Source organism: Dendrobates tinctorius, unplaced genomic scaffold (genome assembly GCF_039654945.1).
Source record: "Dendrobates tinctorius isolate UK_male_01 unplaced genomic scaffold, ASM3965494v1 ptg000028l, whole genome shotgun sequence".
NCBI classification, from domain to species: domain Eukaryota; kingdom Metazoa; phylum Chordata; class Amphibia; order Anura; family Dendrobatidae; genus Dendrobates; species Dendrobates tinctorius.
Window position 1 is genome coordinate 63,988,658 of NW_027361696.1, and position 18,221 is coordinate 64,006,878.

At 42.9% G+C, this 18,221-nt stretch overlaps 1 protein-coding gene across 1 annotated transcript; it reads right to left on the reverse strand.

The window, feature by feature from the left end:
- Positions 1-439: 439 nt before the first annotated feature.
- Positions 440-2,480, reverse strand: LOC141085671 (uncharacterized). Its single transcript, XM_073571249.1, has 3 exons — positions 2,435-2,480; positions 1,013-1,381; positions 440-769 (listed from the first exon to the last, which is right to left on the reverse strand). Exons 1-3 carry the CDS (start codon positions 2,478-2,480, stop codon positions 573-575), a joined length of 612 nt encoding a protein of 203 aa, XP_073427350.1. The 3' UTR covers positions 440-572.
- Between the last annotated feature and the right edge of the window lie 15,741 nt (positions 2,481-18,221).

Consider the following 18,221-nt stretch of genomic DNA (forward strand, 5'->3'; position numbering starts at 1 on the left):
TTTCTATGAGGTCCAGTGGTTGATCCCATTTTTGCGTCGAATACGCCTCTTAACACCATTTCCAAGATATGGTGACGGCAAGCTAGGTGTAGCAATTCTCTTCCTAACATTTGCTCCAATAGGACGCATGCTCCTTTGAGTCTTCCCGTGTTCGATGCTGCAGTGTCGAAGCACATCGCCTTGACGGTGTTGGAAAGACCCCATTCCTGTAGGCATTCATATACGGCTACGGCTTGCTCTTCTCCAGAGCTGCTTGCTGTTACAGGAACTCCCAGCAGCTGTTCCTTTTCGCCATATGAAATAGCAATAGCTATTCGCTCACATTGCTCATGTTTTAAAACACCCGGTAAAAGTTTACCATCCCAATGGACAACCACGGGCTCTTTTTCAGGAAAGTTTACTTTATCTAAAAAATTTTTAGTATATTGTTCTATGAACATTTGCCTTCTAGAATGTAATAAAGTTTTCGAGACTTTGTACTCAAGAGGGTCAAGGTTTAGTGCTTCTAGAGTAGCTATTAAAATTCTCGTGGCATTTCTGTCGGATACCTTACATCAATCTAACACAATGGATCATTTCATGTTTAAAATCTCTTTAACGCCCCTTGCAAATGAAACTTTCATCCTCTTGCTCTCAGATGGTCCTGGATCTTCTGCAGCTTCTTCAGGGATGTCCATTTCCTCCAAGCTCTCAAGTTCCTGGTAGATGCTGTCCTCTTCAGTATCTTCTTCTTCTTTTCCTTCTTCGAGCTTGTCTTCATCATCCGTCTCTAAGAAGCAACAAAAGAAAGAGAAAAAAAAGACTATAAAAACTTGTCGTTTTAGCAGAATGGTAATAATACATAGGTACTAAATTACCTACTTCTAATTATCAACAGGTATTATTTTAAGAATATAAACTCAATCATAAAAATGCCAAAAGATGCTCTCATGTACAATTTTCTTTCAATTATAATGAAACTATTTACTTATTTGTTTATCTACTTTTTAGAATAATAATAAAATAAACTCACCAATATCAAAAGTTTCTTCTTGGATTTGTCGGTTCATTTTTGCAAGTTCCTTTTGCGCCTTGATTTCTTCAGCTCGAGACAACTTGAGATCCACTCCAGCCATGGAACCTGGGCGGCCCTTCTGCCTCTGTTTCACGAGAAATGCCTTATCTTCTTCCAATTTCATCAGAGCCAAGGCATCTTGTTGAGCAATGTCAAAGAGATCATTCAACTTTTCAACAAACTGTTTAAATTTGTTCTTGGCCGTTTCCGATGTTTTCTTCCGGTCTTTTTGAAGACTTCTCCACTCGGCGTGAAGTTTTTCCAGCTTAGTAATTGCATCTTGCTCATGTTTAGTCGGGATTCGAGATTTCCCCCCAAAAATGAACACTTCTCATATGGTCAGTTTTGCTGATTCTCTTACAGTTAATTTCACAGTACGTAAATTATAAAATAAAGCACATAAGACTTGACGATTTGAGGGTAGTTTACAACCGGTGATCTGGTGAATGGGATAGCCCACAAGAAATAATTTATCCTTGTTCCGGCTTTGTACACCTGATGTGAATGCCATTTCAGAGTCCAATAGGTAAATAACAGTTAACTAGAAAAACGAAACAAAATATATTACAAACTTTAATTTCAATAAAATATTTTCAAATATCTTTTAAAATAATACTATAATATCGCGCATCACCCCTACTCTGGAACTCTCTACCACAACATATCAGACTCTCACCTACCATCGAAACCTTCAAAAAGAGCCTGAAGACCCACCTCTTTCGACAAGCCTATAACCTGCAGTAACCACCGATCGACCAAACCGCTGCACGACCAGCTCTACCCTCGCCTACTGTATTATCACCCACATCTTGTAGATTGTGAGCCCTCGCGGGCAGGGTCCTCTCTCCTCCTGTACCAGTTATGACTTGTATTGTTTAAGATTATTGTACTTTTATTATGTATACCCCTCCTTACATGTACACACTTGGAAAATTAAAAAAAAAGTTAAAATATCTTCACTGGATAATTGTTCGATCTAACCAGCTCAAAGGCACTTTAGAAACTAAACTGAATACTGTAAATAAAAGGTCGGTTGTACGCTGAAGTAAAATCACCATCCCTAAAATAGAAATTACATGCACCCTGTGTGTAACATATAAATTTTGAAGAACAACATTAGCTTTCTTTTGAGATATTAAGCGTGTTTTTATTATTTACCATTCTGGAGTTATGGCTCCATATGTCAGCTTTTTGGCCAAAAATTTGGATTTTTTCAAACTTTGAGCAACGAGCAGCACGGGTTAACGTCGTTTGATCGAGCTCAAATTTTGGCTATCTCAATATCTGGAAAGGGGAATCGTTTTGTGGGGTCCAGACGAACAAGATTCCGACATTTTTTTTCCCCCCATATGAGATCCGGTCACCCTAGTGTGCACTCACCCTTATAAGGTCTCTTTGACCTCCCTGTAAGGTGTCTATTTATCATCTTTTGCATTTGTATATAAGGCTAATTATCCTGGGGCTGCGTTGCTGTGGTATTTGGCCTCTTTGCCATCGGGCACGCTTGTTTTACACTCCTCTTATTTCCATGTACTGTATTGTCCAATTTTTATAAGTATTCTAATAAAATATTATCTTTTATGGATTTCTTGACTGCTTGTGCTTTTGGTAGAACATTACCTGAAGGAATTCTCCAACTACTCCAGCCTTAGACACTAGTACTGTAATTTACCACACCATAGTTAGAAAAGAAATATCCACAAACACGGTTTTCATATTTTTTATGTATATGAAGTTGCGTTTTTTGATAGGAAAGGGGACCTTTTGCTGTTTTTTTTTAATTTATACTGAATACCTCCTAGAATTGGTGCTACTCCACTGATTCAGTTTTTCTTTTGTGCCCCGCCATACAAAAGTTATTACCCGTGGAAATAAAGATGAAAATTTTCCCTTTGACAAATTAGGCATGTACTACAGAACTTCTGTGGGTGTGGCCAAGTCCTGATATGGCGGCAAAGTCCTGTGGTACACGCCCAGGGAAATGTTGTACTTTTTTTTTTGCTAAGGGTCATAACTTTGGAATGGAGAGGAGCAGAAGAAAAAGAACAACTGTTCTGGAATCAGTGAGGTGGTGTAATTGGAGGAAGTGTTCGGTTTAAATAAAAAAATATGGTCAGAAGGTTCTCTTTAAATAGAAAATAATTCTTAGGCAATGTGTTGCAACATGAAGGGGGAAAAAGTCATTAATCGGAATAATGGTTATTTTGCAGAATGAGTTAAAAGAGTAATTCTTGTATTATTGCCGATATTAATCACTAGTGTGTTCTTTCTTTTTTTTTATTTATAATTTTTTTTTGTTCTTGGATGTTTGTTTTTGTTGTACACAGCCCACTACATAGAGATCTAGTCCCAAGCACAGCCAGGAAAGTATAAGTGTAGAAAACATTAGCAGCACCCCATTAACCAGCACATCCCCCTCCGTCCTGGCTTCACATCATTATCATTACTGAGATGAATTTCTCTTTCATACCATGTCTGCTTGGTTTCTGAAGTTACAAAGACTGATGTCCTATCCTCCTCCCCGTCTGTACCCAGAATGGCCTGTTTTTCCATTTAAAACCTGCATTTTTCCATAAATAAAAGTATAATGAAGTCATAATGAGGAATATTATCTGGCATCTGCAAGCCTGATGATGGCAAACCTGGGTAGATGCCATGGCTCCATAGACTTGTTAAGCCAGTTGTAAAATATTCAGGGGACCTTAATAAACTAGGCATTGTGTATACATTGAGTCTTGAAGAGGACTAGAAACTTGCCATCAGTATTTTACTTTTTCTACTTTGTGTTGTTTTTTTTTTTTTTTTCTTTATTCTTGGCCCTTGAGAAGCAATAACTGCACCTAAACATTTCGGCTTTGTTGATTAGTCCTGCACATCGACTTGGAGGAATTTTAGCACATTACTCCCTACGAAACAGCTTCAACTCTTTTATAGTGGTAGGTTTTCTCCCATGAACTTCTGGATTCAGGGCCTTCCATGACATTTCTATAGGATTAAGGTCAGGACTTTGATTTGGCCATTCCAAAAATTTTTATTCTTCTTCAATAGTGTTGAGCATTCCGATACCGCAAGTATCGGGTATCGGCCGATACTTGCTGTATCGGAATTCCGATACCGACTTCCGATATTTTTTCAATATCGGAATTCGGCATCGGAATCGGAAGTTCAGTTGATTGACGGCCTGACGTCATCATGATGCGCGGTGTGTGCGCATCATGATGCGCCGTCATTTCGGGCCTTCCGGGGGTCTCTGCCGGCCTGCCGGGGGGCTGTGCCGGCCTGCCGGGGGGCTGTGTGGACTGCCCGGGGTCTGTACCGGCCTGCCGGGGGGCTGTGCCGGCCTGCCGGTGGTCTGTGCACCCTGTGGGGGTCTGTACCGGCCTGCCGGGGGGCTGTGCCGGCCTGCCGGGGGGCTGTGCTGATGTCCGGGGGTCTGTGCAAGCATCGTCCGATGGGACTACAAGTCCCATCGGGCGATGCCTGCTACCATGACAGTGATTGACACATTAGCCAATGATGGGACAGTAGTAGTCCCATCATCCGGCTAATGTGTTAAATGTTAAAAAAAAAAAAAAAAAAAAAAAAAAAAAATACTACATACATACTACATGCATGCTACATACATACTACATGCTACATACATACTACATACATGCTACATACATACTACATGCATGCTACATACATACTACATACATACTACATACATACTGCATGCTACATACATACTACATACTACATATATACTACATGCATGCTACATACATACTACATATATACTACATGCATGCTACATACATACTACATATATACTACATGCATGCTACATACATACTACATGCTACATGCATGCTACATACATACTACATACATACTACATGCTACATACATACCACATATATACTACATACATACAATACATTCATACAATACATACATAGACATACAGTACATATAACATAGAGTAACATACTTACCAATACTTGTCACATTGTTCCCCGAAGCCATTGTCGTCTACGGAATAAATATTAACATAACAAACCACAAAAATACTCACCCACGATCCGAAGCAGTCCACGAGTGTGTCCCACGACGATCTTGGGTAGAGAACTGCAGCATCGGATGATGCTGCCGTTCTCTACGGGCTGCAGGAATCCAATGACGGAAGGTAGGTATCCTTCCGCACTGTATTCCTCCGCCACTTAAAAAAAAAAAGTCCCTAGTCTCACTTTATGCCATTGCTGTGTGGGAAATTCCCACACAGCAATGGCATAAAGTGAGACTAGGGACTTTTTTTTTTTAAGTGGCGGAGGAATACAGTGCGGAAGGATACCTACCTTCCGTCATTGGATTCCTGCAGCCCGTAGAGAACGGCAGCATCATCCGATGCTGCAGTTCTCTACCCAAGATCGTCGTGGGACACACTCGTGGACTGCTTCGGATCGTGGGTGAGTATTTTTGTGGTTTGTTATGTTAATATTTATTCCGTAGACGACAATGGCTTCGGGGAACAATGTGACAAGTATTGGTAAGTATGTTACTCTATGTTATATGTACTGTATGTCTATGTATGTATTGTATGAATGTATTGTATGTATGTAGTATATATGTGGTATGTATGTAGCATGTAGTATGTATGTAGTATGTATGTAGCATGCATGTAGCATGTAGTATGTATGTAGCATGCATGTAGTATATATGTAGTATGTATGTAGCATGCATGTAGTATGTATGTAGTATGTATGTAGTATGTATGTAGTATGTATGTAGTATGTATGTGGTATGTATGTAGCATGTAGTATGTATGTAGCATGCATGTAGTATATATGTAGTATGTATGTAGCATGCAGTATATATGTAGTATGTATGTAGTATATATGTGGTATGTATGTAGCATGTAGTATGTATGTAGCATGCATGTAGTATATATGTAGTATGTATGTAGCATGCAGTATATATGTAGTATGTATGTAGTATATATGTGGTATGTATGTAGCATGTAGTATGTATGTAGCATGCATGTAGTATATATGTAGTATGTATGTAGCATGTAGTATGTATGTAGTATGTATGTAGTATGTATGTGGTATGTATGTAGCATGTAGTATGTATGTAGCATGCATGTAGTATATATGTAGTATGTATGTAGCATGCAGTATATATGTAGTATGTATGTAGTATATATGTGGTATGTATGTAGCATGTAGTATGTATGTAGCATGCATGTAGTATATATGTAGTATGTATGTGGTATGTATGTAGCATGTAGTATGTATGTAGTATGTATGTAGTATGTATGTGGTATGTATGTAGCATGTAGCATGCATGTAGTATATATGTAGTATGTATGTAGCATGTATGTAGTATGCATGTTGTATGTATGTAGCATGTAATTTTTTTTTTTTTTTTTTTTTTTACATTTAACACATTAGCCGGATGATGGGACTACTACTGTCCCATCATTGGCTAATGTGTCAATCACTGTCATGGTAGCAGGCATCGCCCGATGGGACTTGTAGTCCCATCGGACGATGCCTGCACAGCCCCCCGGAGCCTGCACAGACCCCCGGCAGGCCGGCACAGCCCCCCGGCAGGCCGGCACAGCCCCCCGGCAGGCCGGCACAGCCCCCCGGAGCCTGCACAGACCACCGGCAGGCCGGCACAGACCACCGGAGCCTGCACAGACCCCCTGGCAGGCCGGCACAGCCCCCCGAAAGGCCCGTACAGACCCCAGAGAGGCTGTACAAGGGCAGGAAAGGGTTTTTCTTATTCCGATACCGGAAGTCCCATAGACTTGAATGGGACTTCCGGTATCGGAATCGGCGATACCGATACTTTTTTTAAAGATCGGCCGATACCATCCGATACGATACTTTGAAGTATCGGACGGTATCGCTCAACTCTATTCTTCAACCATTTTTTTGGTAGGACGATTTGTGTGCTTTGGGCCTTTGTCTTGCTGCATGACGTACAGTCTCTTAAAAATCAGCTCATGAACAGATAGTAACATAGTTATTAAGCTTGAAGGAAGACTTTAAGTCCATCTAGTCCATCTAGACCTGCGAAACCCATAAAGGCAACAGGTTTCTGCTAATAACCAAGAATAATTATCTTTAACAATTGGTGCAGAATCCAACCAGAGGAGCAGCACTTTTAGACCTAATACTATCTAACAGACCTGACAGTATAACAATCTGCAGGTCGTCAGGCATCTAGGAAATGGCGACCACAATATTGTACAGTTTCACTTGTCTTTCGCTAGGGGGACATGTCAGGGAGTCACAAAAACACTGAACTTTAGGAAGGCAAAGTTTGACCAGCTTAGAGATGCCCTTAATCTGGTTGACTGGGACAATGTCCTCAGAAATAAGAATACAGAAAATAAATGGGAAATGTTTAAGAACATCCTTAATAGGCACTGTAAGCGGTTTATACCTTGTGGGAATAAAAGGACAAGAAATAGGAAAAACCCAATGTGGCTAAACAAAAAAGTAAAACAGTAAAAAGAAAGCATTTAAACTACTAAAGCAGGATGGCACCGTTGAAGCTCTAAAAAACTATAAGGAGAAAAATTCTTTATCTAAAAAAATAATTAAAGCTGCCAAAAAGGAAACAGAGAAGCACATTGCTAAGGTGAGTAAAACTAATCCGAAGCAGTTCAACTATATCAATAGTAAAAGAATCAAAAGGGAAAGTGTAGGTCCATTAAAAATTGAGGAAAGTATGGTTGTAGATGATGAGGAAAAAGCTAATATATTAACCCCTTTCTGACATCAGACGTACTATCCCGTCCATGGGACCCGGGCCCATATGCCCATGGACAGGATAGTACGTCTAGCGCGATCAGCGGCGCTCACGCTGATTATCACAGCTGACACCCGACACGTTAACCCCTTGCACACCGCGATCAAACACGATCGCGGTGTACCAGGGGTTAAAGGGAAGCATCGGCAGGGAGGGGGCTCCCTCCGTGCTTCCCTGAGCCCCCCACAGCAGCGCAATGTGCAGTGCTGCTGCGGGAGTCTCCATCCCTGCAGGTTCCCAAATCCAAGATGGCAGCGGGGGACCATCAGGGGTCTGCAGGTAGCTGGCTTCCTCAGTGCCTGCAAAGCGCAGGCACGAGGAAGCCTTGTGTAGTGCCTGTGACAGATCGCTGATCTGTCATAGTGACCTGTGATGTGACAGGACAGTAATGTCCCACCTGGGTCAATGTAATAAGGTTAAAAAAAAAAAAAGTGTAAAAATAATTTTTTAAAAATTGCTAAATTAATAAAAAAAAAATTCCCTAAGGCTTGTTTCACACTAGTGTATTTTCCATGCAGCGCACGGCGCCGCTAAGCCCCACCCCCTGCTGGCTCCCTGCCAGCCCCATCTGGTCATCGCCGCCTACTATCGCACACGGCCGCAAGCGATCTGCGCACCCTATCTTTAGCATAGGGTGCGCAGACCGTGCGCTAGTAGGATTTTAGAGTGCGCTGTGCACTTTTGAAGGCGCGCCCGTGTGCGCCAAACGCACCATGTTGCATTTTGGCGCGCTCGGCGCACCTTCAAAAGTGCGCAGCGCACGCTAAAATCCTACTAGCGCATGGCCAGCGCACGATCTGTGCACCCTATGCTAATGATAGGGTGCGCAGATCGCATGCAGCCGTGTGCGATAGTAGGCGGCGATGACCGGATGGGGCGGGCAGGAAGTCGGCAGGGGCGGGGCTTAGCAGCGCCGTGCGCTGCATGGAAAATACGCTAGTGTGAAACTAGCCACATAAATAAATTTTTTGGAAATACAAAAAAACAATAAAAGTACACATATTTGGCATCACCGCGTCCGTAACGACCCGCCCTATTAAACTGTCCCATTGGTTAACCCCTTTAGCAAACCCCTTAAAAAATAAAAATAAAAAACCAAGCCGAACAAAAAGTGCATTAACGTGCGATCAAAAAGACGCATATAAATAACCATGGTACCGCTGAAAACGTCATCTTGTCCCGCAAAAAATGAGCCACAACACAGCGTCATCAGATAAAAAATAAAAAAGTTATAGCCCGCAGAATAAAGTGATGCAAAAATAATTATTTTTTATATAAAATTGTTTTCATTGCATAAAAGCGCCAAAACATAAAAAAACGACAAATGAGGTATCGCTGTAATCGTACTGACCCGAAGAATAAAACCGCTTTATCAATTTTACCGCACGCGGAACGGTGTAAACGTACCCCCCAAAAGAAATTCATAAAACGCTGGTTTTTGTTCATTCTGTGTCCCAAAAATCATAATAAAAAGTGATCAAAAAATGTCAGGTGCCCGAAAATGGTACCAATAAAAACGTCAACTCGTTCCGCAAAAAATAAGACCTCACATGACTCTGTGAATCAAAATATGGAAAAATTATAGCTCTCAATATGTGGTGATGCAAAAACTATTTTTACAATAAAAAGCGTCTTTTAGCGTGTGACAGCTGCCAAACATAAAAACCACCATAAATAGTAAATCAAACCCCCCGTTATCACCCCCTTAGTTAGGGAAAAATAACAAAATTAAAAGAAAATGTATTTATTTCCATCTTCCCATTAGGGTTAGGGCTAGAGTTAGGACTGAGATTAGGGTTAGGGGTGTGTTGGGGTTAGGGTTGGAGTTAGAATTGGGGGGTTTCCACTGTTTAGGCACATCAGGTGCTCTCCAAATGCAACATGGCGTCTGATCTCCATTAAAGCCAATTCTGCGTTGAAAAAGTCAAATGGTGCTCCTTCCCTTCCAAGCTCTGCCATGCGCCCAAACAGTGTTTTACCCCCACATATGGGGTATCAGTCTACTCAGGACAAATTGCAAAACAACTTTTGGGGTCCAATTTCTCCTATTACCCTTAGGAAAATAAAAAATTGGGGGCAAAAATATCATTTTTGTGGAAAAATATGATTTTTTTTATTTTCAAGCCCGGGCGTTATAAACTTCTGTGAAGCACTTGGGGGTTCAAAGTGCTCACCACACATCTAGATAAGTTCCTTGGGGGGGTCTAGTTTCCAAAATGGTGTCATTTGTGGGGGTTTTCCACTGTTTTGGTACATCAGGGGCTCTCCAAAGGCAACATGACACCCACAGACCATTCCATCAAAGTCTGCATTCCAAAACGTCACTACTTCCCTTCCGAGCCCCGACGTGTGCCCATACAGTAGTTTTCTCCCACATATGGGGTATCTGCATACTCAGGACAAATTGGACAACAACTTTTGGGGTCCAATTTCTCCTGTTACCCTTGGGAAAATAAAAAAATTGGTGACTAAATGATCATGTTTGTGGAAAAAATACGATTTTTTTATTTTCACGCCCAGGCGTTATAAACTTCTGGAAGCGCTGGGGGGTTCAAAGTGCTCACCACACATCTAGATAAGTTACCTGGGGGGGTCTAGTTTCCCAAATGGTGTCATTTGTGGGGGGTTTCCACTGTTTTGGTACATCAGGGGTTTTCCAATCGCGACATGGTGTCCGATCTCCATTCCAGCCAAAAAAGTCAAATGTCGCTGCTTCCCTTCTGAGCTCTGCCATGAGCCCAAATAGTCGTTTACACCCACATATGGGGCATCAGCGTACTCAGGACAAATTGCACAATAACGTTTAGGGTCCTGCTACCCTTGGGAAAATAAAAATTGGGGGTGAAAAAACCTTTTTTTTGGAAAAAATGATTTTTTAATTGTACCGCTGTACGTTATAAACTTCTGTGAAGCCCTTGTGGGTTCAAAGTTCTCACCACATAACTAGATAAGTTCCTTGTGGGGTCTAGTTTCCAAAACGGGGTCACTTGTGGGGAGTTTCCACTGTCTAGGCACATCAGGGGCTCTCCAAACGTGACATGGCGTCCGATCTGAATTCCAGCCAATTTTGCATTGAAAAAGTCAAACGGCGCTCCTTCCCTTCTGAGCTCTGCCATGCGCTGAAACAGTGGCTCCCCCCACATATCAGGTATCAGCGTACTCAGGACAAATTGCACAATACAGTTGTGGCCAAAAGTATTGACACCCCTGCAATTCTGTCAGACAATACTCAGTTTCTTCCTGAAAATGATTGCAAACACATTCTTTGTTATTATCTTCATTTAATTTGTCTTAAATGAAAAAAACACAAAAGAGAATGAAGTAAAAAGCAAAACATTGGTCATTTCACACAAAACTCCAAAAATCGGCCAGACAAAAGTATTGGCACCCTCAGCCTAATACTTGGTTGCACAACCTTTAGCCAAAATAACTGCGACAAACCGCTTCCGGTAACCATCAATGAGTTTCTTACAATGCTCTGCTGGAATTTTAGACCATTCTTCTTTGGCAAACTGCTCCAGGTCCCTGATGTTTGAAGGGTGCCTTCTCCAAACTGCCATTTTTAGATCTCTCGACAGGTGTTCAATGGGATTCTGGTCTGGACTCATTGCTGGCCACCTTAGAAGTCTCCAGTGATTTCTCTCAAACCATTTTTCTAGTGCTTTTTGAAGTGTGTTTTGGGTCATTGTCCTGCTGGAAGACCCATGACTTCTCAGGGAGACCCAGCTTTCTCACACTGGGCCCTACATTATGCTGCAAAATTTGTTGGTAGTCTTCAGACTTCATAATACCATGCACACGGTCAAGAAGTCCAGTGCCAGAGGCAGCAAAGCAACCCCAAAACATCAGGGAACCTCCGCCATGTTTGACTGTAGGGACTGTGTTCTTTTCTTTGAATGCCTCTTTTTTTTCTCCTGTAAACTCTATGTTGATACCTTTGCCCAAAAAGCTCTACGTTTGTCTCATCTGACCAGAGAACATTCTTCCAAAACGTTTTAGGCTTTTTCAGGTAAGTTTTGGCAAACTCCAGCCTGGCTTTTTTATGTCTCGGGGTAAGAAGTGGGGTCTTCCTGGGTCTCCTACCATACAGTCCCTTTTCATTAAGACGCCGACGGATTATACGGGTTGACACTGTCCTACCCTCGGACTGCAGGGCAGCTTGAACTTGTTTGGATGTTAGTCGAGGTTCTTTATCCAACATCCGCACAATTTGCGTTGAAATCTCTTGTCAATTTTTCTTTTCCGTCCACATCTAGGGAGGTTAGCCACCGTGCCATGGGCTTTAAACTTCTTGATGACACTGCGCACGGTAGACAGAGGAACATTCAGGTCTTTGGAGATGGACTTGTAGCCTTGAGATTGCTCATGCTTCCTCACAAATTGGTTTCTCAAGTCCTCAGACAGTTCTTTGGTCTTCTTTTCTCCATGCTCAGTGTGGTACACACAAGGACACAGGACAGAGGTTGAGTCAACTTTAATCCATGTCAACTGGCTGCAAGTGTGATTGTTATTGCCAACACCTGTTAGGTGCCACAGGTAAGTTAGAGGTGCTGTTAATTACACAAATTAGAGAAGCATCACATGATTTTTTGAACAGTGCCAATACTTTTGTCCACCCTCTTTTTTTTATGTTTGGTGTGGAATTATATCCAATTTGGCTTTTGGACAATTCTTTTTGTGTTTTTTCATTTAAGACAAATTAAATGAAGATAATAATACCAAAGAATTTGTGTTTGCAATCATTTTCAGGAGGAACTGAGTATTATCTGACAGAATTGCAGGGGTGTCAATACTTTTGGCCACAACTGTAACTTTTGCAGTCCAATTTCTCCTGTTTCCCTTGGTAAAATAAAAATTATTGAACCTGAAGTGTTTTTTTGGTGAAAAAAAAGTTAAATGTTCATTTTTTTTGTTTAAATATTCAAAAAATTCCTGTGACGCATCTGAAGGGTTAATAAACTTCTTGAATGTGGTTTTGAGCATCTTAAGGGGTGCAGTTTTTAGAATGGTGTCACTTTTGGGTATTTTCTATCATACAGACCCCTCAAAGTGGCTTCAAATGTGATGTGGCCCGTAAAAATAAAATGGTGTTGCAAAAATGAGAAATCGCTGGTCTACTTTTAACCCTTATAACTTCCTAACAAAAAAAAATTTTGGTTCCAAAATTGTGCTGATGTAAAGTAAACATGTGGGAAATGCTACTTATTAAGTTTTTTGGGTGTCATATTTCTGTTATTTAAGGGCATAAAATTTCAAAGTTGGAAAATTGCAAAATTTTCTAAATTTTCGCCAAATTTCCGCTTTTTTCACAAATAAACGCAAGTTATTTGAATGAAATTTTACCACTAACATGAAGTACAATATGTCATGAGAAAACAGTGTCAGAATCACTGGGATCCATGGAAGCGTTCCAGAGTTATTGCCTCATAAAGGGACAGTGGTCAGTATTGGCCCGGTCATGAACGTGCAAACCACCCTTGGGGGTGAATGGGTTAAACACCTTCTTCTCCACGGTATTCATGGTGGAAAATGAAATGCTAGGCGGGTCCGGATGGCATACACCCACGAGTACTAAGAGAACTAAGTAATGTAATAGACAAACCATTATTTCTTATATTTAGAGACTCTATAGCAACGGCAGGGGCGTATCTGGGGTGGGCAGCCGGCACTTGCCCCGGGCGCAGCCGGCAGGGGGCGCAGTCGGGCCGCCTAATGCGGCGGTCCGCAGTGTCCTCCCTAGCGGCTGCGTTCTGCTGCCCCCCCCGGCCTGAGAGTCGGCGGTTCTCTATGTCAGCTGTCAAGCTGACAGCTGGCGCAGAGAAGGTGTGCATGCCGGCTCCCAGGGAACAATTGTACTGGCGTCTGTACAGACGCCAGTACAATTGAAGCTCTGACCGCCGGGTCAGAGCGACGTCAGCAGCGTGACATGTCATGTGATCACGCTGCTGACATCACTCCCCGGCGCCCAGAGAGAACGCTCAGCGCTGGTGGTAAGTGCTCCACAGTGGAGCTGAAGACACCGAAGATGGGAGATAGAGGGGTTATTGAGTGGGGGGGTTAATGTGGGGAAGGGGGTTAATGAGTAGGGATGGGAGTTATTGTGTGGGGGGTTAATGAGTGGGGATGGGGGTTAATTTGTGGGGGTTAATGTGTGGGGGTTAATGAGTGGGGATGGGGGTTAATTTGTGGGGGGTTAATGAGTGAGGATGGGGGTTAATGGGTGGGGATAGGGTAAATGTGTGTGGGGGGTTGAGGGGATGGGGGTAAATGTGTGTGGGGGGTTGAGGGGATGGGGGTAAATGTGTGTGGGGGGTTGAGGGGATGGGGGTTAATATGTGGGGGGTTGAGGGGATGGGGGTTAATATGTGGGGGTTAATGAGTGAGAATGGGGGTTAATGTGTGGGGGGTTAATGAGTTAGGGTGGGGGGGTTAATGAGTGAGGATGGGGGTTAATGTGGGGGGTTAATGAGTGGGGATGGGGGTAAATGTGTGGGGGGTTAATGAGTGGGGATGGGGTTAATGTGTGGGGGATTTGGAGTAGGGATGGAGATTAATGAGTGGGGATGGAGTTAATGTGTGGGGGGATTTGGAGTGGGGATGGAGGTTAATGAGTGGGGATGGGGTTAATGTGTGGGGGGATTTGGGAGTAGGGACGGGGGGTTATTGAGTGGGGATGGGGGTTATTTGATGTGTGTGAGGGATTTGGAGTGGGGATGGGGGTTATTTAATGTGTGGGGGGATTTGGAGTGGGGGTTATTTAATGTGTGTGTGTGGGGGGGGATTTGGAGTGGGGATGGGGGTTATTTAATGTGTGTGAGGGATTTGGAGTGGGGATGGGGGATTTAATGTGTGTGGGGGGATTTGGCGTGGGGATGGGGGTTATTTAATGTGTGTGAGGGATTGGGGATGGGGGATTTGGAGTCGGGATGGGGGATTTAATGTGTGTGGGGAGATTTGAGGACACAAAATGAAGATTATGTATGAGGAATGGGGATGGGTGCAGACACAGTATGGGGGGTGAGTGATGGGGATGGGTGCAGACAGTATGGGGAGCGAACATGTGAATGTATGTGGGCACAGTAAGGAGAGTAAGGGTGATGGGATGTGTGCAGACACAGTATGGGGAGTCGGGTATGTGTGAGCAGACAGTATAGAGAGTGAGGGGTAAATATATGAGGAGACAGTGTGGTGAACAGGAGGGATGTTAGAGGAGACAGTATGAGGAGGGAGGGGAATAGTGTGAGGCGACAGTATATTGCAGACATTTCAGGAGCATTATAATGACACTTCTATCTTTAAGGGCATCGTGTGGAGATTTGCTGCAGAAGACCGGAGAAGATGGAAGTCTGCAGAGACGGCTGTGGATGAGAAAACTCATCATGGGGTCTGGACAAGAAGAAGAAAAGGAGACCGACTCCAGAGACAATGTCATCTATAAGGTCATCTATAAGGTACCTGGATGTAAATATTATTTGGGATACTGTCTAATTCTCATATTTTTATTAGGAACATTAAAGGGGTTGTCCAGGTTTGTGCTGAGTCTGCAGTCATTCTATGTGACTGCAGACTTCTGAATTCTCACAGTGCTCCCAGAACGCTGTTAGGATTCTCGCATGCCGGTAATTTACATACATGCGGTCACATGCTAACTAGACATGTATGGCCTCACTCAATGAAAATGAACAGAGCGAGGCCGGGCACGTCTAGTTGAAATGTGGCCAGAAGTATATAAATCACATGCTTGTCCTGACATGACTGTATATCGGCAAGGAAGAATCCTAAATGTGTGCCGTGCATTTGTTGTGAGAATTCAGAAGCTGCAATGTCAGGATTCAGCTCTGCAGGTTCCAGTGTCATCACATGGACACTTCACTCATATGCGATTTTCATAGTTATGGTCCTGTGACAACGAGCTTCTCTTCCTGCTTTCAGTTTTTTACTGAACATTGAGAGGATTAGGGAGAGCAGCTCGTGGGTACATGACTAACTGTGCAAGTCGCATATGTACTGGGGGGGGGCGCCGAACCAAATTCTTGCCCTGCGTGCCAGAAAGCCTAGATACGCCTCTGGCGACGGGGTCTGTTCCACAGGACTGGCGCATGGCAAATGTGGTACCAATATTCAAAAAGGGCTCTAAAAGTGAACCTGGAAATTATAGGCCAGTAAGTCTAACCTCTATTGTTGGTAAAATATATTTGAAGGGTTTCTGAGGGATGTTATTCTGGATTATCTCAATGAGAATAAAGCCCCCGTTACACATAGCGATATCGCTAGCAATATCGCTGTAACGTCACTAATTTTGTGACGTAGCAGCGATATTGCTAGCGATATCGCTATGTCTGATACCTCCGACCGGCTCCCCTGCTGCTCATCGCTGGTCGCGCGAGAAGGTCCTGGATGCGGGCGGGAGGACGTCGGGATCGCTGCGTCTGACAGGTAAGTAGTGACCCCCGTCCCCAGCGATGTCGCTGGTGAGATCTGCCTGTGTGGCAGCTCACTAGCTACCACTTAGCGATGTACCAGCGATCCATATCGTTGTCGGGATCGCTGGTGCATCGCTAAGTGTAACGGTACCTTAACTGTTTAACGCCATATCAGCATGGGTTTATGAGGAATCGCTCCTGTCAAACCAATCTAATCAGTTTTTATGAAGAGGTAAGCTATAGACTGGACCAAGGTGAGTCATTGGATGTGGTATATCTTGATTTTTCCTAAGCGTTTGATACCGTGCCACACAAGAGGTTGGTACACAAAATGAGAATGCTTGGTCTGGGGGAAAATGTGTGTAAATGGGTAAGTAACTTAGTGATAGAAAGCAGAGGGTGGTTATAAATGGTAAATTCTCTAACTGGGTCGCTGTGACCAGTGGGGTACCGCAGGGGTCGGTGTTGGGACCTATTCTCTTCAACATATTTATTAACAATCTGGTAGAAGGTTTGCACAGTAAAATATCGATATTTGCAGATGATACAAAACTATGTAAAGCAGTCAATACAAGAGAAGATAGTATTCTGCTACAGATGGAGCTGGATAAGTTGGGAACTTGGGCCGAAAGGTGGCAGATGCAGTTTAACAATGATAAATGTAAGGTTATACACATGGGAAGAAGGAATCAATATCACCATTACACACTGAACGGTAAACCACTGGGTAAATCTGACATGGAGAAGGACTTGGGGATCCTAGTTAATGATAAACTTACTTGGAGCAGCCAGTGCCAGGCAGCGGCTGCCAAGGCAAACAGGATCATGGGGTGCATTAAAAGAGGTCTGGATACACATGATGAGAGCATTATACTGCCTCTGTACAAATCTCTGGTTAGACCACACATGGAGTACTGTGTACAGTTTTGGGCATCGGTGCTCAGGAAGGATATAATGGGTAGAGCGGGTACAAAGGAGGGCAGCAAAATTAATAAAGGGGATGGGGGAACTGCAATACCCAGAGAGATTAGCAAAATTAGGATTATTTAGTCTAGAAAAAAGACGACTGAGCGGCGATCTAATAACCATATATAAGTATATAAGGGGACAATACAAATATTTCTCCGAGGATCTGTTTATACCAAGGAAGGTGACGGTCACAAGGGGTCATTCTCTGCGTCTGGAGGAGAAAATGTTTTTCCACCAACATACTTTAGGAGAGGATTCTTTACAGTTAGGGCAGTGAGAATCTGGAATTCCCTGCCTGAGGAGGTGGCGATGGCGAACTCAGTCGAAGGGTTCAAGATAGGCCTGGATGTCTTTCTGGAGCGTAACAATATTGCATCTTACAGTTATTGTTAGGTTCTTTAGAAGGACGTAGATCTGGGGATTTATTCTGACAGAATTTTATAGGCTGAACTATATGGACTAATGTGTTTTTTTCGGCCTTACTAACTATGTTACTATGTTACTATGTTAGTTCAACCCATATCCTATCCTAACTTGCCCTAACATGTTGATCCAGAGGAAGGCAAAAAAAAACCCATGTGGCAAACAGTAAGCTTCACATTGGGGAAAAAAATTCCTTCCCGACTCCACATACGGCAATCAGACTAGCTCCCTGGATCAACGCAATATTAAGGAAACGTCTATATATGTAGATGTCCTGACTTTTTTCCTTAAGGATTTGTTGGTAAAATTGAGAATTCATTGTTCCATAAATGATCGCTAGCTGTCCTGGATCATTTGTCGCAAAACAAGCCAAAACCATGATACCTATACCATTGTGTTTACAGGTGGCATGAGATTTTTATGTCTTAATGCAGTTTTTTCCCCCTCACAATGCTTTTCATATAAACCAAAAAACTCTATTTTGGTACTATAAATCCAAAAACATTGTTCCAAAAGCCTTCTGTCTAGGTGATCTTCATCAATGTTCT